Here is a 26081-nt window from a genome sequence, read left to right on the forward strand (position 1 = left end):
TGGCAAGATATAGAAGGGTATTGAGAGATTAAGTGACTTTCAAATCAAACCTTTCGAAAGGTAGGAGGCTAGGGTTTCGATCTTCACAATTATCAGGAGATTAGGACAATTATAGGGCTTGGACCTTTAGAGGAGTGCGAGGGCCAAGGGCCTGAAGTGGTGACGACACCATGGGCCTGAAGTGGCCTGCACGATCGATTTTGATGAGTCTTTCTAGATCGCGACTACAAATTGGAGAGCTAACCGGACCAAGCCGCTGAGGTTGATGCGAGAGTTGAACGCCTGAGATGGAGATCATCGTTAAAGAGTATGGAGATCGAGATCTTCACCATCCAACCAACTTTGATTCTCAGATACAGAACCTCCCTCTCCATTTTTGGATCTGCAAAGACCTGAATCTCTCAACTCCTTCATTGATATCGATTTTCTGATCATTTTGTAGAGAGTTCATAAGGGTGTTTCAAAGAGCTGAGGAGGGTTTCAAGGAGGGAGATATAAGGTTTTCAGAGACGGGGAAAATCTGAAAATTTGTCGAGCGCTAATTCACTTAAGCGGCCTTTTTTTAATCGTGTTTTAAAAGCTGACGCTTGTTAGTGACAAGCATTGTCTTTTAAAAATCAAGTGCCCTTTTTTTTGTTCAGCGTGTTTTAAAAGACGACTCTTGTTAGTGACAAGCGTCGTCTTTTAAAAATCAATCTAACGCTAGTAGTGTATAAGATGATATATCATGACGATTTTAAAAACACCATCGTCTTTTGAAACATAATGACGGTTTTAAGATGCACCGTCGTCTATTTTGTGTCGTGGTTTAACTATTTCGTAGTAGTTTTGGAGAGTTAAACACCAATTCCTTGTTGTATATTTGGTGGACAGAGTGACAGTCATAATTTGAAATATATGGGCATCGATGCCCTTGGTCGACTAATAAAGATTAGTCCAGAGATAGCAGAGCAATAAATATATGGGCACTGATTGATGGCTCAGAGTGAGTGTAGGTGCAGCAATCACAGAAGGTGCTGCCTTAGGAGGTGCTGCTCCTAGTGGTTCGAACTGATTCCTTTGCCTTGGATGGTATGGTTGTGATGCATCCAAATATAAGGCATATTCAGCAACCATGGGGTTGTCATCTTGGGAGGTAGCAGCATGGACCAATGTAGATTCCAATGGATTGCTCGGATTCTCCTTTTTAAATGTGTCTGAAGCAATTTCATCTATTAATTCCATGTGAAAACAATCCTCCGCTTCTCTTGGAAATTTAATTGCTTCAAAAACTTTGATGTCGTTCATTCCCAACTCTCAAAGTTAGTAAGCCTTCTTCTACGTCAATCAGAGTGCGTGAAGTAATCAGGAATGGGCGGCCCAAAATTAGCCGCGTGTCAGAATCTTCTTCCATATCCAAAACCAGAAAATCCGCCGGAAATATGAGTGTATCAACCTTTACTAGAACATCCTCTATAATTCCATCTGGGTATGTGATTGACCTATCCGCCATCTGCAAAGAAATAGTAGTGGGTTTAATTTCACCAATACCAATCTTTTTAGCAACAGATAAAGGTAGTAAGTTAATGCTAGAACCCAAATCACATAAAGCTCTTTCAAAGAAATTATTTCCAATAGTGCATGGAATTTTAAAACTCCCTTTATCTTTTTTCTTTGGTGGAAGCTTTCGTTGCAGAATGGCGCTACATTCTTCAGTCAGTTGGATTTTCTCATGATCACCAAATTTCCTTTTCTTCAAGAGGATGTCTTTCATGAATTTTTCATAACTTGGCATTTGTTCCAAAGTTGCAGCGTATGGAATGTTGATTTGCACCTTTTTGAACGTCTCCAAGAAATTAGAAGATTGCTCATCAATTTTATTTTTCTTCAACCTTAGCGGAAAAGGGATCGGTGGGACATATGGCTTCAATGAAGGAGAAGGAGTTGGCATAACAACATAATTTTCTTCTTCTTGGGATTTCTCAGCTTCTTTCTCTTTTTCTAATTTTTCTTTTTCCAAGTCGACCGCTATATTTACTTGCTTCTTTTCCCAAATTGTGATTGCCATTACTTGTTCTTGATTTTTCGGATTAATTTCTGGTTGGCTTGGCAATACTCCTTGATTTCTTCCACTCAATACATTAGCTAGTTGGCCTACTTGCATCTCCAAATTCCGAATAGAGGTGCCCTGATTTTGAAACTGGGTTTTTGTTTCTGTCATAAATTGGGTGGTAGACATAGTCAACTGGGTAAGCGCATCTTCCAAATTTATTTTCTTCTCTTGAGCCAGAAAGCTAGGTGGTGGTCTCTGCACATTCTGAGTATTGCTCCATGAAAAATTTGGATGATTTCGCCCACCGGGGTTGTACATGTTGGAATAAGGATCATTCCTTTGTCGATTAAATTCTACAACTTGATTTACTTGCTCAACGGACGCGAATGGGTTCCCTGTAGTGCACTCAGAACTTGGATGAGAACCTGCACAAAAATCACAACCAAAATTAGTATTAGTGTTCACAGCATTAACACTTAAAGAATCAACTTTTTTAGTAAGGTTAGAAATTTGTGCTGTTAACAAAGCCATGGCATCAACTTCCAGGACCCCTGCGGGTTTCGGATTCATTCTCTCATTCGGCCATTGGTAGTTGTTGGATGCCATAGTCTCAAATAATTCAAATGCTTCGGTGGCCGTTTTTACCATTAAAGCCCCTCCAGCAGCTGCATCAACTAGTGTCCTGCTTGTTTGACTCAACCCATTGTAGAAAGTCTGAACTTGAATCCAGGTTGGTAGCTCATGGTGAGGACATTTGCGCAATAAATCTTTAAATCGTTCCCAAGCTTCATATAGAGGCTCCTTATCATATTGAGCGAATGACATAATATCTTGTTGGAATTTCGCAGTTTTGGCTGGGGGAAAAAATTTAGCAAGGAATTTCTTAGATAAATCATCCCAAGTACGGATGGAGTCTTGTGGTTGTGACAGTAACCAAAGCTTGGCTTTATCCTTCAAGGAGAAGGGGAATAGCCTTAAACGAATCGCATCATCAGTTACCCCATTGAACTTGGACGTGTCACAAATCTCCAAAAATATCGCAAGATGTATATTTGGATCTTCATTTGGCAGACCACAAAATACGGATGAATTCTGCAGCATGGTGATCATGGCTGGTTTGATCTCAAAATTGTTGGCTGCAATAGCAGGACGTCGGATCGCTGAGGAGTTGCCAGGGGGCCAAATTCCCTCATTGCTCTTTCTCGCCGTCGCCATAGGTGGAGGTGTCGGAAAAATTCAACGTACTTGAAAAAAATAAAAAAAAATTCAAATTAAACACCGAATTAAAATATGTTGATATTAAAAGAAAATAAAACAGTCCCCGGCAGCGGCGCCAAAAACTTGTTGTGAAATTATTGCAAGCGCACAATCCGTACAAGTAATATAGAAATAAGTAGAGTGTCGTTCCCACGAAGACTGTAATTTCCTATTAACTACCAATTATGATTAATTCGGAAGTTTATTTGAATAGATGATTAAGAAGATTGATTGATTTAAGTAAACTAAAACAATTATGAAAAATAGCAATTTAATTAATGATAGAAAATCAAGATGATGAGACACTAGAGCATCTGATTTCACCATAACCAATTCCACTTAATTTTTATAGCCAATTAACCCTAATTACTACCCATGTTGACACTTGGTTTCTCCTAATTCATTCGATATCCCCTCTCGGGCTCAACCAAAAGTATTCTTAATTAACAACCCATTCTCTCTCGAGCAACCGATTTAGAAAATCAAGAACCCATTAAGTTCTATGAGAACCTGCAAGAAAACTGCATGTGTCATGTTAGTCCCTCTCGAGCACTCATTCAAGACATGGTATTTGTTATAAGAAGCAAACACCAAACATCTCCTCTCGGTCTCCGCTTGGATCATCAAATCAATTAAATATTGGCCAGATATTCAAAGCATTAAGAACAATAACAAATACTCAACATGGGATAATAATCAGAAATTAATATAACTATAAAAATTAAGTATTCATGGTTAGGCTACATCGTAGCCCTAGCAAGGAAAATTAGTTCATGACAAAAGAAAAGATAAATAAGAGAATTATTGTCATAAAACCGATTTGGCCGATGGATTTGATCTCTGGATTCTCTCCACAGCAACAGAACAAATTCTTGGCTCTCTTTCTGATATATTTGTGGCTGTATGAAAATTGTATATGGGAAGATGATAGTGGAAAAAGATGATGGTATGAAGAGATCCTAGGGTGACCTTATATAGTATAAAACAACTAAACCCTACTTCAAAAAGGTCTAGAAAAACTCTCCTAAAGCAAAACAAAATCTCAAACAATTAAGGAAACAAACTAGGAAAGAATCCTTCTTTGACTTGGAAACACGTCAGCCAACTTGCACGCACGTTTTGGGGTCGTTCCACTTCCTAGAAAATTCTGGAAAAATATGAGAAACGTAGCTTTATCTCTAAGCTTTCCAAGCATATATTACACGCCACTAGGAAATATTGGAAAGATATTCAAATCTTCAATCTTCTACAGCAGTGCAGTTCTGACGGGATTTCAACTTAGGCTGTCTTGACTTGCAGGTCTGGAGCATTTGGCTTGGTAGAAAATTATGAAACTTTGATACAATGATCTTCAATGTCTTAGCTTTCTTCTAGGCCTTGCACTAAAATGCATTCGAAAAGTCGATTTTTAGTTGAAATCCTTCCAAGAGCGTAGAATAGCTGAAAATAAGGAAAGTAAAGTAATAATACTCTTTTTAATTAACTTTCCCTACAAAACCTACATATAAAAGGTATAAAAATATAGGAAATAATACACTTATCATATATCATGACGGTTTTAAAAACACCATCGTCTTTTGAAACATAATGACGGTTTTAAGATGCACCGTCGTCTATTTTGTGTCGTGGTTTAACTATTTTGTAGTAGTTTTGGAGAGTTAAACACCAATTCCTTGTTGTATATTTGGTGGACAGAGTGACAGTCATAATTTGAAATATATGGGCATCAATGCCCTTGGTCGACTAATAAAGATTAGTCCAGAGATAGCAGAGCAATAAATATATGGGCACTGATTGCTTAGAGGTGAGAGAATTCTGTTGGGTTTGATGGATTGGTTTCAAATCATGCTTTAAACTTTTAATTTAGATGACGTTTGAGATGCATGACGCAGGACCCAGATGATATTCTGAAGCGAAAAACATTTTAACTATTGTACAAGATGACCAAGTCCTCCAATGTGGAAGAGATTGTGGATTGTATGATTGATATTGATTAGCATTAATGATAACAATTACAAAACATATATAGCTTCTCGATGTGTGGAGCACGCAGAGCAATTTGCACCAAGTAATCAATGGTTTATCCAAGTCAGAGTAATACATATAGATGGAGTATTTTGTTATTGTTTATTAAACAACCAATGTCATCCATGCCTGAAATTGAATAAAGTGTTTGAACATGCGGGAGATTTGGTAAATGTCAAGGTGGCACATAACTTGATGAAGTTGATTGCTGAGGGATTTGGAGAGGATGATGATTCTGCAGATAGTCAGTTGAGATCATCTGTAGTATGTAACTTTAATTTTACACCTTATGTTTATAAATGGTTTATTCAATGTCATTAAAAAGGTGCTATTTTAGTTATTATATGGTAAAGAAATGTTATAGCATGCATGCCTCCCTAAATTTTGTGTGATTTCAAAGGTTACTGTTGAACTTTTGGTCAATGTCTCCCTTAAATATTTAGCCTCCTCAAATAGTCTCATCCATTAACTTAGACCATCAACAATTGATGGGAAAATCGTGGGCGCGTCGTGTTAGGAGGATGAGTTTTCACGTCAAAGAATTTGAAATATAACTTACAGGTGCCATGTGTTCTAGTTAGTTATAAAATTATGTAAGTTACTTTGAAACCATTTGATGCATATAACGTTTGAGACCTCACAGGTGGATTTTTCCTTGAGATTTAGTTTACCTCATTGGGAATTGAAGCATTACTCTATGTTCGTTATTTGTGATGAAAAACATTTTGGGGTTGCAAAAATTGCTAAGGTTTTCGTTCTTTTTGCCATTGAGTTCAACAATCCCTGATAAATTGAGCAGAGAAGATGTAGTGCTGCATTCACCTTTTTATAGTACTGCTATTAGTGTAACATTTGAGGATTATATGCTAGTAGTATGTTTACAACATTTTGTGCATTGCTTGCTTCTGCATTCTGTCTTAAACCATTTCCCTGCTTTCCATGTTTTGGAATGTTAGAGAATTAAACTTCTTTATGTGCAGGTGGAGTCATATTTGCGTATAATTGGTGAGACAAAGCTTCCATCTGTATTTCTTCAGGTACGTTCTGTCCTTTCAGTTCTTTTCTTCATGTAGAAATTTTGGGAAGAATATTCCTGGCAGAGGCATATTCAAATGATGAATCCATCAAGGTATCCCTCAAACTCAGTTTTGGAGGAATAGGCGTATTCAAATATCACTGGGAAGTTTGTAATTTTTTAGACTTTAATTGGAAGGAATTTTCCATATGCCTCTTAAATTTGGTAATGAGGTCAGGGAACAATTGTTTAAGATGCATATAAGGGCAGTTTCATTTACTTTTGGTTATTTCAATGACCTCATGTAGAACCACTACTACAATAATATAAAACAACGATACATGATGCAAAATGAAAAAACCGTTGTGGTTTTAAAAACCATTACAAACCATGATTTGTGTTATAATAACCATCGTTGTGCAGTTCGAAACCCTTAGTTGATTTTAATAGCACGATGATTGAAAGAAGTCACCGTCATCTTTCAAATTAGTTCATTTTAATAGCACGACAGTTGAAAGAAGTCACAGTCGTCTTTCCAAGACGGGCTAATAAAAATTCCGCTTAAGTGAATCCGGGGCGCTTCGCGAACCCGCATTTTTCAATCTATGTCCTAAAGCTCCTGATAATTGTGAAGCTCCAAAACCCTAGCCTCCTTTCTTTTGAAATCCTCGGCCCTTTGTGCTCTTTATCTTGTGGATCTCGTTGAACATGTCCTTGTTTAGAAATAATAGACGACAGTTCTCTTCAAAAAATCGTTGTCTTTACAGTTAATAGACAAGACAACGGTTTATAGTAAAAGCGTCATTTTTACATTTAATAGACGATGATGCACCATCATAGTTTGTCACTCAAAAGATGTCGGATATGACGACGGTTTTCCCCTGTCGTCTATTTCAATTTTTGTAGTAATGAACAAAACTCTTTAGCCTGCCTCAACTACACATAAAGCTTATGCACATCAAACACACTTCCTCACATGTAAAGAAAATTGTGCTGGGGAATCGTCCAGATGTGACCCATATGCATGTGGGCCCCCGAAGGAAGCCCCGCACAGGGGCATATTAGTTCAGCGCAAATCATAATTCTAAAAATTCGTTTCTTAAGAATTGGGATTAAAAGATAATTTTAAGTACAAATTTTGTTCGATTGGAATCAGCAGGGTAGTGGTGTAGTTATAGAAACATGAGAGGGTTGGGCACAATATTTTGTGTTTTTCCATTTGCTTAAGAAGCAAACTCTCTCTCTACACACTCTCTCTCATTCTCTCTCCCTCAACGGAAACTCGTAGAAAATTGGAAACTCTGAGAAACTGATGGTAAAAGTTTCAAGCTTTGAAAGTTTTCTGCTATGAAATGCCGAATCTGCGCTAGTTTCTTTACATGAGCGCACCGTTTGGAGACCTGATCGCTTCTAATTCCAGTGCCGCCGGAGCTCAGCCTAACAAGGAGCCAAAAATGGCATCAGCTGAGCAATTGGTGCTCGAACTCAGTAACCCTGATCTTCGTGAAAGTGCCCTCCTTGAACTCTCGAAGAAGATATAATTATTTCAAGATTTGGCTCCATTGTTGTGGAAATCTTTTGGTACTACTGATGCTCTGCTACAGGAGATAGTTTCAATTTACCCTGTTCTGTCACCACCAAATTTAACTCCTGCTCAATCAAATCGAGTTTGCAATGCTCTAGCTCTTCTTCAGTGTGTGGCTTCTCACCCAGACACAAGAATGTTATTCCTCAATGCTCATATACCTTTATATTTGTACCCTTTCCTTAATACAACAAGCAAGTCAAGGCCTTTCGAGTACTTGAGGCTTACTAGCTTAGGTTCATTGGTGCCTTAGTGAAGGTCGATGATACAGAAGTGATTAGTTTTCTTCTGTCAACAGAAATAATTCCACTGTGCCTGCGCACTATGGAAATGGGTAGTGAACTCTCAAAAACAGTGGCCACATTTTTTGTTCAAAAGATTTTGTTAGATGATGTGGGCTTGGATTATATTTGTACTACAGCTGAGCGGTTTTTTGTAGTAGGTCAAGTCTTGGGAACCATGGTAGCATCACTTGCTGAGCAGCATTCATTGCGCTTATTAAAACATATTATCCGATGTTATCTTCGATTGTCAGATAACGCAAGGGCTTGTGATGCTTTAAGAAGTTGTCTTCCAGAGGCATTAAGAGATGCTACCTTTAGTGGTTGCCTTCGTGAAGATCCAACTACAAGGAGATGGCTGCAGCAGTTGCTTCACAATGTTGCGTTAGTCGGGTTCCTGCACTTCAGGCCAGAGGAGGGTTTGATCATATGATGGTGAACTAATATAAATAATTCAATGTTGTCCTCGGGCTGCCATCTGCTGTTTATGCATCAGAGAGGGCTGCATGCTTCTTATTTATCTACCTCTGTGCTAATGGGAAAATTTCATCTTTGTAATTACAAAATGTTTCTTCTGTAAACTTGGCCTCAAAAGGCGAAGCTTTTAACTATTGACTTCCAAGAGAAATCAATTGTTCCCAGAAGAAATTGTCTTCTTAGCTGATTTCATGTGTAATTTTTTGAATTGTTCGGTTTATTTAACAAACCTCCATTATGGCAAAATTATTCCTAATAAAGTCAGCCTTTCTTTTGAAAAAAAAAGAAAAAGAAAAAAGAAGCAAGCAAGCATAAATTCCGTATTTTAAGAGTATTTCATCGGTTTGAACTTTTCTTCTCTCATTTTTTATTTTCGGTTATCTATTCATAAAAAAAGCACCATTTGTATTTGTGTGTAGATTTGTATCTTACTTGTCCAAATTGAAGTGCGCCTGTTCTTCTTTTGAAAATATATGCCTTTGAAATTTCAGCTCAGAGAAGTGGATATCCTACCTAAGGTGCATATAATGAACATGGAAGTTTGCTGCACTAGTTGGCTATCAAGGTGCCATCTTCTAGAACTTTGCTGCTGTAGGGGTTGGTAAAGTCATGGAAGTTACTGTTTCACCCTCACTTTGGTCTAGGGTGATAAAAAATTGCTCCATGTTTGTTCAGTATGACCTAATTTTTGCATAATTGAATCAGTTGTTTTTCTACGGGTGGTTTTATTTTCTTTTAGTTTCCTGCTGAAAAATGAGGTATAGGCTTGTATTTGTTGCACAATGTGGCTTATGTAGGAATATAACCAAGTTAGTGATGCTTCAATATGTTGTTTTGAGCCAATTCAATGGGGAGCTTTTTATTTGCGGCAATGCGGGCGGTTTGGAGCGCTCCAGGGATGCCGTGCATGTTTGTCTGCATTTACACTGCTGTGTACCGCTCCCTTGTTATAATAATTCTATCTGAAGTGAATTTTTGTTTTTGTTGTAGGGACATTTATTCCTGTCATAAATTTTACTTGATGTCAGTTCACATTGTAAGTTCTAGTTATCTTTTTGACTATGAGAAGCCCCTTGTAATTTTTTTGTGCATAAAATTGAACATTCGACATCTGTAGTAGCTATCCGGTCATGCAATGACAATAATAATGCGCTTCCGTGAACAAAGAATAAAGTTGTAATTCCTGCCCGTTTTTTCCTAGTTTGTAAAGCCAAATTCTTTTTGGGTAAATGGAGCCATTGGAGATGTTAGCTCTACCAGGGCTGTTCAAACAACAACTGGTATTCAAAGAACCAAAATCCATTCGCAATCTAGACAGGAGTTCGAAAACTACAAAATATGGATGACACTATCATTGCCCGTCAAACTTTTCATCTTGCAGTTTCAATTGTTCCAAATCCCATTTCGTGCCTTTTGCAAGATTATCAAAAATCCTGCAGTTGAGTTGCAGCAACTTCACATCATTTAGACATGCTGGGATTCTTGTACCTTGCCAATACCAGCAACATCACTAGTATAATGAGACATAATCTTTCAACAGAAATATGTTGGAAATATTTGGATGCCTGTTTACAATTAATGTCTAATTTCAATAAACCTTGATTGGAAATTATGAAATAGATAAATCTGTTACATTTTGTCCCCAACACACATCAATTCCAGTTAATGAGATAGAAGAATCATAGACAAAATATATGTGTGGAATGAATACTGGATACATCAATTGAGAAGAAAGGTATTGCCTTATGCAACTTAAAATGGAATCTCAGAAATTGGTAGCGCCTCAACACACCTCTTGATTACTAGACCATTGCCGGAAATTGTTGGCGAGATATCCTAGTCCTATTAGAATATTTCTTTCTTATTCTATTAGGATTTTATTTGTTTCCTCTTTGTATAGATATTATGTAATTATGACTTTTCTTATTTCCTAGTATAACCCTACTAAGGTTTGTAACCTTGTATTATAAATACCTCCTTTCGAAGAATGAAATATATCTGAAATATTCTATCCATATTGTTTGACTTGGCATCAGAGCCGACTTTCTGGTGACCTGTGTGTGTTGTGCCCACTCGTGTTCTACTGTGTGCCTTAATTCCTTTTAGGGTTCTTGTGCTTGTGACTGTGCTGTGTTTGTCGTATCTGCTTCGTGTTGTGTTTTTCCACTGCTATCATGGGTGATAATTCCAAAGTCGTGATGGGTGCCAGTGCATCTACAACAAAGGAGGAACGTCCCTCGCGTGATTACTCTACCCCGATTACTTCTGACAAATTGGATGGCTCTAATTATGCGTCTTGGTCTCGTGGTGCGGGTATTCCAATTACTAGTCGTCGTATGGCAAGTTGGATCAATGGGAAGAAGCCTGCTCCATCTAAAGATTCCACTGCCTATGCCGAATGGGAAGAAAATAATTGTCTGGTGCATCATGGCTTCTCGGTTCCATGACTAAGCCAGTTTGTGCTTTGTTTGAACATGGTGCTACTGTTTTTGATATATGGGAAGCCGCTCGGAAGACTTATACTGTGACTCAAAATAGTTCTCGTCTGTTTCAACTCCGACGGCAGTCAATCCTTACGTGTCAGAATGGTGAATCTATCAAAGTGTTCTATGAAAAACTCCATGCTATCTGGCAAGAGATTGATTGTCTGCGTCCACATGAATATAGTTGTACTGATGATGGGGCTTGCCGTTTGAAAGAACTTGAAGCCGATCGAGTTTATGATTTTCTTGGAGGACTTGATCTACCATATGATGGTGTCCGTAGCCGTATCCTTGCTCTTAGTCCTGTCCCGCCCCCTCTTGAGGCCTATGCCATGGTTATGGAGGAAGACACCTGTCAGTCCGCTATGCTTGGAGGAGGTTCTATGGCCCTCAAAGTCAACCCAGCACGTCAACAACCGGTCGCACAGCACGACGTAACCGGTCGCCCCTCATCCAGAAAATTTTCTAGTTTTGCTGGGTCGCGTCCTGCTGGCTCTACCCCTAGCTCTCTTGACGGTCCTCCTAAATGTCTTCATTGTAATGGGAATCACTACTCTGAGAAGTGCTTTAAGGAGCATGGTTATCCTGATTGGTTTGCTGACTACAAAGCTCGTATATACGGTCCCAAGGCCGCCTGCACTATGACACAAGATGGGACCTGTCCTCCGGCCCCGTCTGCAAATCTGTGTGCTTCCGATACCATGCCAGGTATGGGTTCTAATACTTGGATAATTGACACTGGTGCTTCTGATCATATGACTTATGATACCAATATGTTTGATGAGTTGTCTCGTAACCCTCGTGACCCCTATATTACTAATGCTAATGGTTTAACTTCCCCAGTTACCGATGAAGGTACCATCCACCTCACTCCTTCTTTACCTCTGTCCCATGCTCTTTTGGTTCCAAATATTCGTTGCAATTTGTTGTCTGTTAGGCGTTTACTTGATACACTTAATGCTTCCGCTACTTTCTATTCTACCCATTGTTTTTTCCAGGATCTCAAGACTCACGCGAAGATTGGGCATGGTAAACGGATAGGGGGTTGTACTACTTACATTACGGCTACAGCAGTTCGTGGGTGTGTGGCTAATAAAGTCCAGGGTGGTAGTGTCAAAGACAAACAACAACTTTGGCTGTGGCATCGTCGCTTAGGACATCCTTCATTTGGTTATCTTAAGCATTTGTTTCCTTCATTATTTAGTTCGTGTGATGAGTCTAGCTTCAAATGTGAGACTTGTGTAATGGCCAAGAGCCACCGTACTGTTTTTCCTTTGAGTAATAATAAAGCTGCACTGCCTTTTGAGTTAGTACATTCTGATGTATGGGGCCCTGCCCGTGTGACTTCTCATGGTTTCCGTTGGTTTGTCACGTTCATTGATGATTGCACTCGCTTAACATGGGTATATTTGATGAAGAATAAACATGATGTTGCCTCTATTCTTCCTGAGTTTTGTGCCATGGTGTCTACTTAGTTTCATGTCAGTGTTAAAGTATTTCAAACTGATAACGGAGGTGAATATGTGAATTATACCTTGACCCAGTTCTTCCATGATCAAGGTATCATCCATCAAACTACCACTCCATTCACTCCTCAACAGAATGGTGTGTCTGAACGTATGAATCGTCAATTACTTGAAGTTGCTCGCTCTCTTATGTTGGATATGTCTGTTCCCACCATCTTTGGGGACATGGTGTTTTGGCCGCAACCTATTTGATTAACCGTACCCTAGTCGGGTTCTAGATTTCAAGACTCCGCTTGATGTATTTTATGCCCATACTCCTCCAGTTTCGGTCTCCAAGCTACCTCCGAAGGTGTTTGGATGTGTTGCTTATGTTCATGTTTATTCCCATCAACGAAGTAAACTTGACCCATGTGCTCTCATTGTGTGAGGACCCGCCCGAATTTCCGGAACCCGAGGCGATTTAACCTGCGGAGACCCCGGCATCACCCCATGCCGGGTTCACTCCTTAAATCTATGTCCTCGTTTACAGAGAGGATTAAGGGCATGAGACTTCTGCGAAATTTCGCATGATCTCCCCTGTAAATTGAACATTTCCCCAAAATTTCCACCTGCATAAAACACATTTTATAACTCATCCGACAACACGCACAATATAATCTCATGCAATTTACACAAATGGGTTCAAATGATTCTAGCAGAACTACCCACAATGTTTTTACAATAATTTAATGCGTCAAACATGCATATAACAAATTCAAAATCTATTTACGCACACCTTCACTCACTTAGTCCACAGGACAAGTCTCAATTCAACCAAGTTTTGGGACCAACAACGAGGTCTAAACCAATCCCAATAAGACCACCTAAGTGGGGTCTAATCTGTGGCTGCACCTAGTAACTTCAGGCTGCCTACGTACCCTACTAAGGGATCAAGCCACACGTAGCTCTTTCGTATCTATCCTGGCTCCTAATATCAAATAAACCATTACAGCCATACAAATTCATACATTCTAGGATTTAATCATCACAACTCACCAAACACAATTATAATATCTCCCCATACGCTGGAACATCCAAAATTACGTATGGGACCTATCCGCACGCCGGATAAACCTACAACACATGAGAACTCATCAACATATCACATAATCCCCTCATACGACAGGATGCACCCGGCCTCGTATGAGGTCTGTCAACACGCCGGCTAATCCAAAGACTCGTGCGACCTCACACCTGGGCTTGGCTACATTCTCACCAGCCCTCACACAAATCTCCTCATACGTCGGGACGCACCCGCCACGTATGGGGTGCAACACGCGGCTAATCCAAAGCGCGTGCGACCTCAACACCTTGGGCTCTGGCTACATTCTCACCAGCCCTCACACAATCATATCTCCTCATACGTCGGGACGCACCCGCCACGTATGGGAGTGCTCAACACGCCGGCTAATCCAAAGCGCGTGCGACCTCACACCGGGCGACTACATTCTCACCAGCCCGCACACAATCATATCTCCTCATACATCGGGACGCACCCGCCACGTATGGGTCCGCCAACACACCAGCTAATCCAAAGACGCGTGCGACCTCACACCGGGCCGACTACATTCTCACCAGCCCTCACACAATCATATCTCCCCTCATACGCCGGGACGCACCCGGCCACGTATGGGGTTTGTCAACACGCCGGCTAATCCAAAGACGCGTGCGGCCTCAACACCGGCCTGACTACATTCTCACCGGCCCTCATCTGTTCACTTTGGCTGGCTACATTCTCACCACCACACGGGTTTAAAGACCTCAACATGATCACAATATGGGGGGGGTACGTGGGGTAGTGCGTATAGCACTGTAAACTAACATTCGATCGCTTTATTTACCTTTATACATCCACACAATTAAATATAAAAATATAATTTCTATTCCTAAATAAACCTCAACCCTGGTATAGCATCTGATAATTTCACAATTTAAATCATATATAATATTCTAAATTCACGTATAAACCATTTAACTCAACAACACTCAAGACCTACCACTAAGGTCATTCTAACCCTCCTGGGATGGTAGAACTACAACGAAAGTCTAGCGGTCAACCCAGGGTCAAACTACCCAAATTCGGTCAAACAGGCCCTCGGGGCCCACGACCTCCAAATTATGATCCGAAAGTTCCTATAGGTTCTACAAAGTCTAGGACACACGTCCTGCAAGTTTGGTCCAGATCGGACGGTCGGATCGCTCACGATCGCACAATCGGACGGTCACTAAAACCCTAACCCTAGGGTTGGCATTTCCGGAGTATCCGGGACTCCATTTTTCGATCCGTCAAATCCTACACGATCCTGGTAATACCAGATCAACATATTATAACTTCAGGACCATCCAACGGTCCAAACCTAGCGAACCCGGAAAATACGCGATATGCGATATCCGTTCGGAACTCTAACAGTATCCAAAATGAGATTCGAGCACACCTATGCGCTCGTGACATCGAGAGGATCACAGTGGGACAAAAATACCCCTTAGCTACAGTGCCCACGCGCCGCCACACGTGCCGTCGCGTGGGTGTCTAAAGCGATATCGCATCGCCGGAAAACTTCCAAATCGTGAGCCAAGACTCCTACCCTAGGTAATACACCTAATTTGGAGTCACTTTTGTTCTTGGGCATACCCCAAAAACTGACCGGAAGTGGCCGAAATCTCGATCCTAAAATCGGCCGAATTTCAATTCGTAGATCGAGCTACTTAGCCTCAAAATTTAGGAAATCCTACCCAACCATCAGCTAGATCATGTAGAAGGGATGAATTTCCATACCTTGATGGCCAAAAATGGCGGCCGGACGACGGAGAACGAAGCCGACGGTTTCGCAAACCGCCAAAACACGCATTTTCCGGCGAGCGTGGCCGATGTCGGGAAGGGCAGTCTTTGGCGGTGAGCACATCCTTTTGGCCGGTCCGTCCCATCGCCATGGGCGGTGGCGGAGTTTCGAGAGAGAGAGAGGAGCTGCCGTCGGAGAGAGAGAGAGACGCGGGGAGAGAGAGAGAGACGGGGTAATTCCGTCTTTTAACCAAAAATCCATTTTCCAAATATTTACGATTATGCCACTGAGCTTCATTTGATCATATCTCTCTCGTTACAACTCCGATTCGAGCCCGTTACGTGTCTACGGACTCATCCCACCGTGCTCTACGCAACGGTACAACCGGAATTCATAAATTCCTTCCGGATAACAAAATGACTAAAATACCCCTATCCCACGGGTAATTTCTCAATTCCACTTAAATAAATTAAAACATGGGATAAATTTGGGGTCGGGGTGTTACACGCTGCGTCTTCATTGGCTATTCTACTACTCATAAGGGTTACAAGTGCTACCACCCTCCTTCACAGAAGGTACATGTTACTTTGGATGTCACTTTTCATGAAGAAGTACCGTATTATGTCTCTTCCTCCTCTCCAATTCAGGGGGAGAGGGGGAGTGAATTAAAGAATTTCGGAATGGAAGATCTTGGACGGAAAAATGCATGTGAAAATCTTGGATGTACAGAGGCATCTGAAAGAATCTCTGACGGAGTGCCAACAACCGGTCGTTTAAAGGACGCGGCCGGTCGTCAAGCAATCTGTGCAAATCCGGCAGTCGTGTAGAGGGTGACGACCGGTCGCACGGCACTTGTGTGACGAGTGTTTAGAAACGACCGATCGTCCAGAGGAAATGACCGGTCGCCCAACAATCTGTGCAAAACCGACCGGTCGCCAGTTGAATTCCTTGATGAGATTTGCCCTTTGCCAGAAGAATGTTATAGTGATATTGGCTGTGAAGATGAGATTGATATAAGGCCCCCCTCTGCCCTGCCATTGTCCCAATCAACTCGTGATGATGATGAGGTACTTTCTAATGATGTATCTATTTATCCTTTACCCCCACGCACTACTCGTGGTAAACCTAAAGTGCAATATTCCCCTGATATACATGCCAAATCTAAATATCCCATTAATCATTATGTGTCAACTCATCGGCTGTTTAAGTCATATGCATCATATTTGTGTCAATTATCTAGTGTATGTGTGCCAACTAAGTTGCAGGATGCTCTATCAAATCCAAAATGGGTAGATGCAATGCATGTGGAGATGGAAGCCTTAAATAAGAATGCCACTTGGGAGCTAGTCCCTTTACCAAAAGGAAAAAAGGCAGTTGGGTGCAGATGGGTGTTTACTCTGAAGCACAAGGCTGATGGTTCCATTAACCGTTACAAGGCAAGGCTGGTAGCGAAAGGTTATACTCAGACCTATGGAGTGGATTACACGGAGACCTTTGCTCCAATAGCAAAGCTCAATACTGTACGCGTACTTTTGTCCTTGGCTGCTAATCATGATTGGCCTCTGTTACAATTTGATGTCAAAAATGCATTCCTTCATGGTGACCTCAAGGAAGAAATATACATGGACCCTCCGTCAGGTGTCCCTGTAACCTCTAAGGAGGGTATGGTGTGCAAACTACAGAAATCCTTATACGGATTAAAGCAGTTTCCAAGAGCTTGGTTTGGGAGGTTTGCTGCATCTATGAGGAAGTCTGGGTATGTACAAAGTAATTTGGATCATACTTTGTTTCTGAAGAGTCGGAAAGGTAAATTAACAGCTTTAATAATTTATGTTGATGATATGATTGTAACTAGAGATGATCGGACAGAAATACGGAGTCTCCAGAAATATTTGGCGTCTGAATTTGAGATGAAATCATTAGGTGACTTGAAGTACTTTCTCGGGATTGAAGTGGCCAGATCTAAGCATGGTATTTTCTTGTCCCAAAGGAAGTATGTTTTGGATTTACTTGCAGAAACTGGAATGTTGGATTGTAAACCAATTGATACTCCTAGTGAACAGAATCACAAGTTAGGGTTATATCCTGATCAAGTTCCTACTGATAAGAAGCGCTATCAACGGCTTGTGGGGAAATTAATTTATTTAGCTCATACACGTCCTGACATTGCGTATGCAGTAAGTGTGGTGAGTCAGTTTATGCTTGCACCTAGTGAAGATCATATGGCAGCTGTGACGTGTATTTTGAGATATCTCAAAGTAACTCCTGACAAAAGGTTAATGTTTTCCAAGTATGGTCATACAGATGTGGAAGGATTCACCGATGCTGATTGGGCAGGTTCGGCTACTGATAGACGTTCTACGTCTGGGTATTTTACGTTTGTTGGTGGTAATCTTGTTACTTGGAGAAGCAAGAAACAAAAGGTGGTGTCTCGATCTAATGCTGAGGCCGAGTATCGTGGAATGGCCCATGGTGTATGTGAGTTACTGTGGTTGAGGAGATTATTGAGAGATCTTGGCTTTGGGCCTAAGAAACCTATGGATTTATATTGCGATAATAAGGCTGCGATTGCAATTGCTCATAACCCTGTACAACATGATCGTACAAAGCATGTGGAGGTTGATCGAAATTTCATTAAAGAAAAGTTGGATGCGGAGATTGTTTCCTTCCCACTCATTAGTTCTGAATATCAATTAGCAGATGTTCTTACGAAGGCTGTTTCTACTAGTATCTTCCACAACTCACTTGACAAGTTGGGCATGTGTGACGTCTTTGCTCCAACTTGAGAGGGAGTGTTAGCGAGATATCCTGGTCCTATTAGGATATTTCTTTCTTATTCTATTAGGATTTTATTTGTTTCCTTTTTGTATAGATATTATGTAATTAGGACTTTTCTTATTTCCTAATATAACCCTACTAGGGTTTGTAACCTTGTATTATCAATACCTCCTTTTGGAGAATGAAATATATCTGAAATATTCTACCCATATTATTTGATTGGAAATTGGGTTCGTTAGCTAAACATGGGGCTCGCATAAACCACTTTGGAACTTCATTATTGCCTGAAAATTTAATATCGAATATATAGCGCTAAGAAAAAGGATTTAACCTAAAACCAAAAGAAGAAAAAACTCACACCCTGAAAACTACAACATATACCTAGATATGCACAGCAAAATATTGCTAAACTTGAATTGAACACAAAAAGCAGATTATGACCAGAAAATGCAAAGATATCATTCAAAATTTAATGGATTTACATACTTTGGCTCCTTATTAGGATCAATGTGCCTCCTGTTTTGGTGATCCGCTGGTCCCGTAAACAAAGCAAGCCATTGAGCTTCATGATCACCAATCTCGACGACGTTAGCATGATGATCATCGTGAAGTGCCATGTAATTTGATTGGCGAGGCCTCTTGCCAAGACTAGTCTTTGACGCTAAAGACAAGGAAAGGAATTCGCAGTCATGGTGTTGATCATCATAAAGTATCATCGTCCACTGCCATCGCATCAGGTAACAACAACTGCGTTGGCCCATGATCAACAACATCAGTCTCACTGACATCAGCAACCTGGTGGCCTAGTAGGTGGACCCCGCAGGGAATTTTAACAGGTGTGGGCACTTTGACAAACAAGTCAAATATAACTTGACACGTATTACCCTGCTTCGTCAGTGGTTCTTCAAACTCGTACGCGTGCCTATCCAATAATGGAATAGACGTGAGTTGCACATGACTTTCCCATGATGCAATATGTCTCTCATTGACGAGTTTTCCATTGAGAAGAATCTTGGCATCAGCTTGAGTAACAACACATAGAACCAATCTTAACGTCTCCCATTTCAAATTTGGGGGAATTTCAAAACTAACTTCACATCCAGCATTGTATTTCTTCGTTCCAGGACTTGTAACCAAATAAGGTCTAACTATTGTTGCATCTTTACGACAGCTGAACCACTTTGGAACTTCATCGCCTGGAAGACGAATGTCGAAATGAGAATGCGAAGAAGAAACCGAAACCTGATTCAGAAAAATATTTTCTGTGATGTCGTAGCCGCGTAGTCTAACGCAGTTGATCAAACTCAGATACATATTGTCATCCTTCCGTGGGAGTTCTGGAATTTTCTCCAATGATGTGCAGTTATCTAGCAATACCCAAGCCAGTTTTGGAATTTTTTCTAATGATGTGCAGTTATACAGCGATACGGATTCTACTCCTGGTGGAAGCACTTGTTCTGGAATTTCCAGAAGACTTTGGCAATAACTCATGTCAAGATTCCGCAAGTTGACAAATTCGCTAAAGCATCTCGGAAGATTGACAAAATTGTTTCCCGATAGATCAAGTTCTGTTAATGTGGACCAGCAATCAAGGTGCAGGAGTAAATCAAGTTTTGATAGATTGCATCCTGTGAGATTAAATTGAAATAGGTTGGGAAGCAGCTGTAATTCGGAGTTGCTGGATGAAACTTGAGAGTTGAACGTAATTGTAAGGTTCTCACAATATGCAGCGAACAAGTGAGAAAGCCCAGTAAGATATGCAATTGATGAAGGCAATTCTCTTATGCCACTTCCTGATATGTACAAAATCCTTAGTGATTCCATCTCGACTTCTATTTCTGGGAAACTCTCAAGCCTTTTGCAATCACAAAGATCAAGTAGTTCAAGAGATTTCAATCCAAATGTTGCAAACCTTGTAAGATTGAAGCATCCACCAAGATTCAAGTTTTGAAGGCCAGTAAGATATGCAATTGATGGAGGCAATTCTCTTATGCCACTTTCTCGCATATCCAATATCTGTAGTGATTCCATCTCGACTTCTATTTCTGGGAAACTCTCAAGCCTTTTGCAATTATTAAGATAAAGTTTTTTAAGAGATTTCAATCTAAGTCTTGTTCCAAACCTTGTAAGATTGAAACATCCACCAAGATCCAATTCAACAAGTTTATCAAGGAATCCAATAGAACCATCGACCTCAAACAAAAGTGTGCACTCGCGTAGATTCAAGTACTTTATATTTGGTATTCCGGATAAGTCAGGGATTTTTTCTAAGAATTGACAACCCCTCAAATTCATAGATGTCAACTTTGACAAATGCTGCAAGACAAGAACACAAAAATAGGAAATAATTAATCACACGCTTCAAAAGACAAAAGCTTAGAAAACAAATTTTCATTTTTTTCGTTCTAAAATTAACAACTGTACTTGAAATTATATATAATGGATGAAAATAATTTCGAATGCATACCTTAAAGTTAAATCTGTCCAATTGTCTGATACGACTGCGTGGCATATTGAACTCAACAAGACGATTTCCTTGAAAATTGGGTGGCAAAGATTGTAACTGACATCTATCCCAATCAATCAATCTTAACGCGTTGGGCAGATAGTTAATGTGCCCACATAGAGATGCATTACGGTTTATGAAAATTTCAAGATTTACCATATTACAGAAGCATTCTGGATTCAAGGTTATCTCTGCTGGTTCTGGAAGCTTCACAATGATGCCTTTAATATTTCTTGTTCCCTAAGATAGAAAAGCATTAAGATCAAAAAATGGATTCATTTTACAAACCAAAATGCAAGCACATTTTGTTAAGAAAATTATATAGGCTACATAAGGTATTCTTTCTTGTCAATTTGAATATAATAACATATGTGATACTTACTGTATTTTCCGTTAGAACTTGTTCAACATCCTCGTAAAACCACAATCTACTACGCTTGCCGGGATCATTGGGGGATTCTTTGTGAACTATATCCTTGCCCAGTTTTTCTAGTAAGTCATGCATCTGAATCGTACCACAGTCAATAGTTATCATTGCCTTCTCAATGAGTACTTCAATACAATCTCGGGAGACCTTGTTCTTAGAATTGCTTACTATTTGTAGAACATAGTCCTTCTTTTTACCCTTGAAGAAACATGCGATGTCTAGAAAAAATTGTTGCATGGAATTTTCCAAGGCATCATAACTTTTTTGAAGTATTTTTTGAATACCTGTATATGGTTCTCCTTCATAACTATCTAATATATCTTGCCAACGATCTTTGTCTTTATTATGAAGATGAGAACCTAAAATTGTTAGAGCTAGTGGAACGCCTTGAGCATACTCTAGTGCACGTTGTGCGAGTTCCAAATAATCCTTTGGAGGTTTGTTGGTTCCGAAGGCACAGAAACTAAAAAGCTCAAGAGCTTGGTTGCCATATAACTTTTGCACCTCGTATATCAAATCAATTCCATGACATTTTAGCAATCCGCGATCTTGTGTAGTTGTAATGACTCTACTTCCCTCACCAAACCAACCAACACCAGCCAAATTGTCTAATTGCTTCAATTGATTCACATCATCAAGAATTAAGAGAATTTTTTTATGGCTCAACCGTTCTTTTATGACACCAATTCCTTCATCAACACTATGAATTTTCCATTCCCCGCCAAGAATTTTATGAAGAAGAGCCTCCTGTAGCTTGATTAAGTCCCCATCTGACATTGAATTTTCTCTAACATTTGACAAGAAACAACTTCCTTCAAATTTATGTGCAATTGCATTCCATATAGCTTTTGCAATTGTTGTCTTGCCTATTCCAGATGTCCCCCATATCCCAACCATGCGACGATCTTTCCCACCAACATCTAAATGCCTTTCCACATCTTGTACACGAGATTGAATTCCAACTGGGTACTTGGCCACATTCCAATATGTGCAGCTCAGTACTTGGCTTAAGATTCCATCAACGATGTTGTTGATAAATGTAGTTTCATACCTGCCAGTTTAACCAAATTAGACACATTCAATGAATCAGATTTAAACAAATCCAACCACGCAAAAGAACACAACATACTCAAGTACGTAATAGTTGTTCTGACCAAAAAAGAAAAAAAGATGTAATAGTTGTTTAACCACAAACCTATGTTATGTATCATTTATACTTGTATGTCTTTTGAAGAGATTAATATATGGATTTTGAACTTCTACTTACAGCTATCAAAAATACAAAAGTACCCAAGAAAATAAATCTTCTCACTACAGTTGTATATTTTTATAACAGAATACTTCTCGCTACGTAATAGTTGCTCAACTTGCCGCTATTCGGTTTCACGTTTTTTTGTCAAGAAGAAATTATCATATAATACTTAGCAAGCAACGTAAGATCCTACAAAGCAATCTAAAGCAAACATTAAAAAGTAGATATCATTGGTTTTCAATGTCGATATGCAAAATGATTTCTTACAGAGAAATTATTTGTTCGCTAGCTGAGTTGACTTTGGCTTACCTTGTTCTACTTCAAATGACGAAGTTTTATGATGGCTCATTTGTGAGTGATTCCGGATAGGTCAATAATCAATTTTATGGAGAAATACATGGGATGTGTTTTTGTCCATAATCACTTAAAATTACTAAAAATGATTATATAAAGAAGTACGTAGAAGGTGTACCCAATAAGTGACAGAATAACTCCCAAACGAATTTGGTAGATTTTCGTCACCATTGACATAAGAGTTGGATTAACAAAATCGTATAACACTGTACAAACATATCCTCGCTAGATCAAGTTCCAATGATCAATTGCAATTGTGTCTCTAATTTTCGCTGGAAAAATTAAAAGGAAATTCCAATGCAAAAGTACTCATAATTTTATATTTATTCAATTTCCAATATTATGAGTTACATAATTACATTACTCTATTGAGAAAAGTGGAGGGCATCTTCATCAAAACATCTTTTTATCGATAAATTTAAGTAATATTTCTGGAAATGTTACTTTAGCTTAGGCGTGGGCATCTAAAACCGAAATACTGAAACAGTACACTAATCATACCGTACCATATCGATTTCACACCGTTTCATTTGGGATGGGGTGATAGTCGGTACCGTACCGTACCGTACCAATAGAGTATGGTATGGTAGCGGTGTCAAGTATTTGGTACCTGTCAATACCGTACCGTACCGAAATATAAACACGTTCAAATAGAAACATATAGTTGTTGTGATGAACTGTGAAGGTAGGAAGGAGATTTTCCAAAGTCCCGTTTTGCAAATTTGTACAGATAAAAAAGAAGAATTCTTGAGGCTGCTGGGGATTTGGGTAGCTGTTGTTTACTTTCTTTGATCAATGTCTATGAATTGTAATTTTCTTTTTGCATCTTCTGTCAAATTTTCTCTAATAATCATATCTATAAGTTCATTTTCATGGCTTAATTAATGTAAATTTCATTTCCTCAATTTTTGTTCTCCCCATTTCTGCAATTGAGTTGGTTTCCCCCCATAATTAATGTCTTGCACATATAAGAAAATGTTGTAATTTAATATGGGTAGCCAACATTATGTTGAAAAACGTTGTGTTTTGTCTTCAAGCTTCAGTTTGAAGCTTTGGATTCTCAGGGCATATCATATGAATGAATTATGAAATTTAGTAGCTATTTTTATTGTCTTATTCATTTCGTCTTGCATTTTTTAGTTGTATTCTTTTGGTACCGATATCGTATCGATACTGATTTGGCATGGTAAGGTACGGTACCAACTTTGGCAAATGATAATTCCATACCGTACCATACCAGTTTTAATTTCCAGTATCGGTAGCGGTATGAACTCAATACCATACCGTAGCGTGCCCATCCCTACTTTAGCTAATCATGTGGTGACTCATACAATACTCTCTATTTCCAATATTCTGCAGTTGCTGTGGCAACCCTGTACCCACCAACGTGTGGCAGCACACAAGACTCGATGTCTTTTTACTTTTTCTAATTTTTTTTAAAATTATATATTATTAGTGTATTTTATATGCTTATTAAAATATATAAGTTTGGCCTCAAAATATGACATCGAAAATATTTATAAAAAAAATTAAAATAAAGATCTTCTTCCTGCAATTTAATAATGAGTAACAATTAAATGTGTAACAAATAGTAATGAGAAAGGAGAGAAAAAAATTAAACATGAAAATGATAAAGATAGAAATATACGCACTCTCCATCCTTGAAAGTATGTCCGGACAAATTTGCTGCTTCTGTAAGAGCTTCCCTCCATATGAGCACTTTCTCCTTGTCATTCTTGAATTTCCTTTTAATAAGTTCTTCAAATGCGTCACCAAATTTACTTTTTTGGTTTCGCACATGAGATGGATCCACCTTGTAAAAAATGGGCAAAACTACTTGTTGCTTTGATTCTTTACATTGAAGGATCTTGACAAGTTCATCCAAGCACCACCTCGAAGATGCGTACTTTTCAGAGAATACAATGAGAGAAATTCTTGATTCTTCAATTGCTTTGACAAGGGCTGGCGATATTTCTTCTCCTCTCACAAGCTCTCGATCAATGAAGGTCCGGATTCCCTTACGGACTAAAGCCTCGTGCAAATGATCTGTAAAATTGAAGCGTGTATCCCCACCTCTAAAACTCAAAAACACATCATATGAAGAAGAAGAAGAAGAAGAAGAAGAAGAAGAAGAAGAAGAAGAAGAAGAAGAGACTGGTTGAGTGGTCATAGTGGGCATATCTGAAGGAAGTTGAGGTTGAGTAGCCCAACTCCCTATACACTTGAATAAGGATTTGAAGAACATTGAAGAATTGAAGAAGAAGCAGAGAGAATCTTATCTGATTTTGTATTTATTTTCTTTCTTAATAAAACAATACAGTAAGAACTAAGCTTATATGCATGACAAATAGCTAAAGGCTTAAACAAACTCAACAAAATTACGTGCTCTCCATGTGCCTAACTCAACTAACTTGTACATTCATCAGGATAAACTAAATAGAAGCTCAAAAAATTGGGTGTGGTAGTGGCGCCCTGGTTAGATTTATGAGGTCTTTCAGTGCAAGTAGTTGTAGACTAGTCACCAAGCTGTTTCTTTGTAATACGACGGTACCTACAACGTGTTGCTGGTTTTTTAGTGCAAGTAGTTGAAGACTAGTCAGCCATAGCAGTTTATTTGTAATGTGACGGTACCTACAATTTGTTCAAGTGAAGGGTAAGGAACCCGTTTTCTTTGAAATGATGGTCTTCCAGTGGAAGTAGTTATAGACCAGTTAGCCGAAGCAGTTTCTTTATAATGCGACGGTACCTACCACGTGTTGAAGTGAAGGGTAAGGAACCCGCTTTCTTTGAAATGATGGTCTTTCAGTGCAAGTAGTTGTAGACTAGTCAGCCAAAACAGTTTCTTTGTAATGTGACAGTACCTACAACGTGTTGAAGTGAAGGGTAAGGAACCCTGCTTTCTTTGAAATGATGGTCTTTCAGTGCAAGTAGTTGTAGTCTAGCCAGCCAAGCAGTTTCTTTGTAATGCGACAGTACCTACAACGTGTTGATGGTCTTTCAGTGCAAGTAGTTGTAGACTAGTCAGTCGAAGCAATTTCTTTGTAATGCGACGGTACCTACAACGTGCTGAAGTGAAGGGTAAAGAACCTGTTTTCTTTGAAATGATGGTCTTTCAGTGCAAGTAGTTGTAGACTAGTCAGCCAAAGCAGTTTCTTTGTAATGCGACAGTACCTACAACATGTTGAAGTGAAGGGTAAAAACCCATTTTCTTTGAAATGATGGTCTTTTAGTGCAAGTAGTTCTAGACTAGTCAGCTGAAGCTGTTTCTTTGTAATGTGACGGTACCTACAACATGTTGTTGGTTTTTTAGTGCAAGTAGTTGAA

The 26081-nt window shown here is 39.4% G+C and overlaps 2 protein-coding genes, 1 non-coding gene and 1 pseudogene across 3 annotated transcripts; 2 read left to right on the forward strand and 2 right to left on the reverse strand.

The window, feature by feature from the left end:
* Positions 1-1264: 1264 nt before the first annotated feature.
* Positions 1265-3247, reverse strand: LOC103331078 (uncharacterized). The gene has a single exon (XM_008233694.2). The coding sequence runs from the start codon at positions 3245-3247 to the stop codon at positions 1265-1267; it is 1983 nt and encodes a 660-aa protein (XP_008231916.2).
* Positions 2769-2875, forward strand: LOC148916785 (small nucleolar RNA R71). The gene has a single exon (XR_016127542.1). It is a non-coding gene; the product is annotated as a small nucleolar RNA R71 (small nucleolar RNA).
* Positions 3248-7585: 4338 nt separating the features above from the next.
* On the forward strand, positions 7586-8973 carry LOC103331043 (uncharacterized; annotated as a pseudogene).
* Positions 8974-18819: 9846 nt separating this feature from the next.
* Positions 18820-25137, reverse strand: LOC103331079 (TMV resistance protein N-like). Its single transcript, XM_089051720.1, has 4 exons — positions 24410-25137; positions 21107-22202; positions 20686-20964; positions 18820-20534 (listed from the first exon to the last, which is right to left on the reverse strand). Exons 1-4 carry the CDS (start codon positions 25000-25002, stop codon positions 18921-18923), a joined length of 3582 nt encoding a protein of 1193 aa, XP_088907846.1. The 5' UTR covers positions 25003-25137; the 3' UTR covers positions 18820-18920.
* Between the last annotated feature and the right edge of the window lie 944 nt (positions 25138-26081).

This window comes from Prunus mume, linkage group LG5 (assembly GCF_029339155.1).
Source record: "Prunus mume cultivar Tortuosa linkage group LG5, ASM2933915v1, whole genome shotgun sequence".
Taxonomy (NCBI): Eukaryota; Viridiplantae; Streptophyta; class Magnoliopsida; order Rosales; family Rosaceae; genus Prunus; species Prunus mume.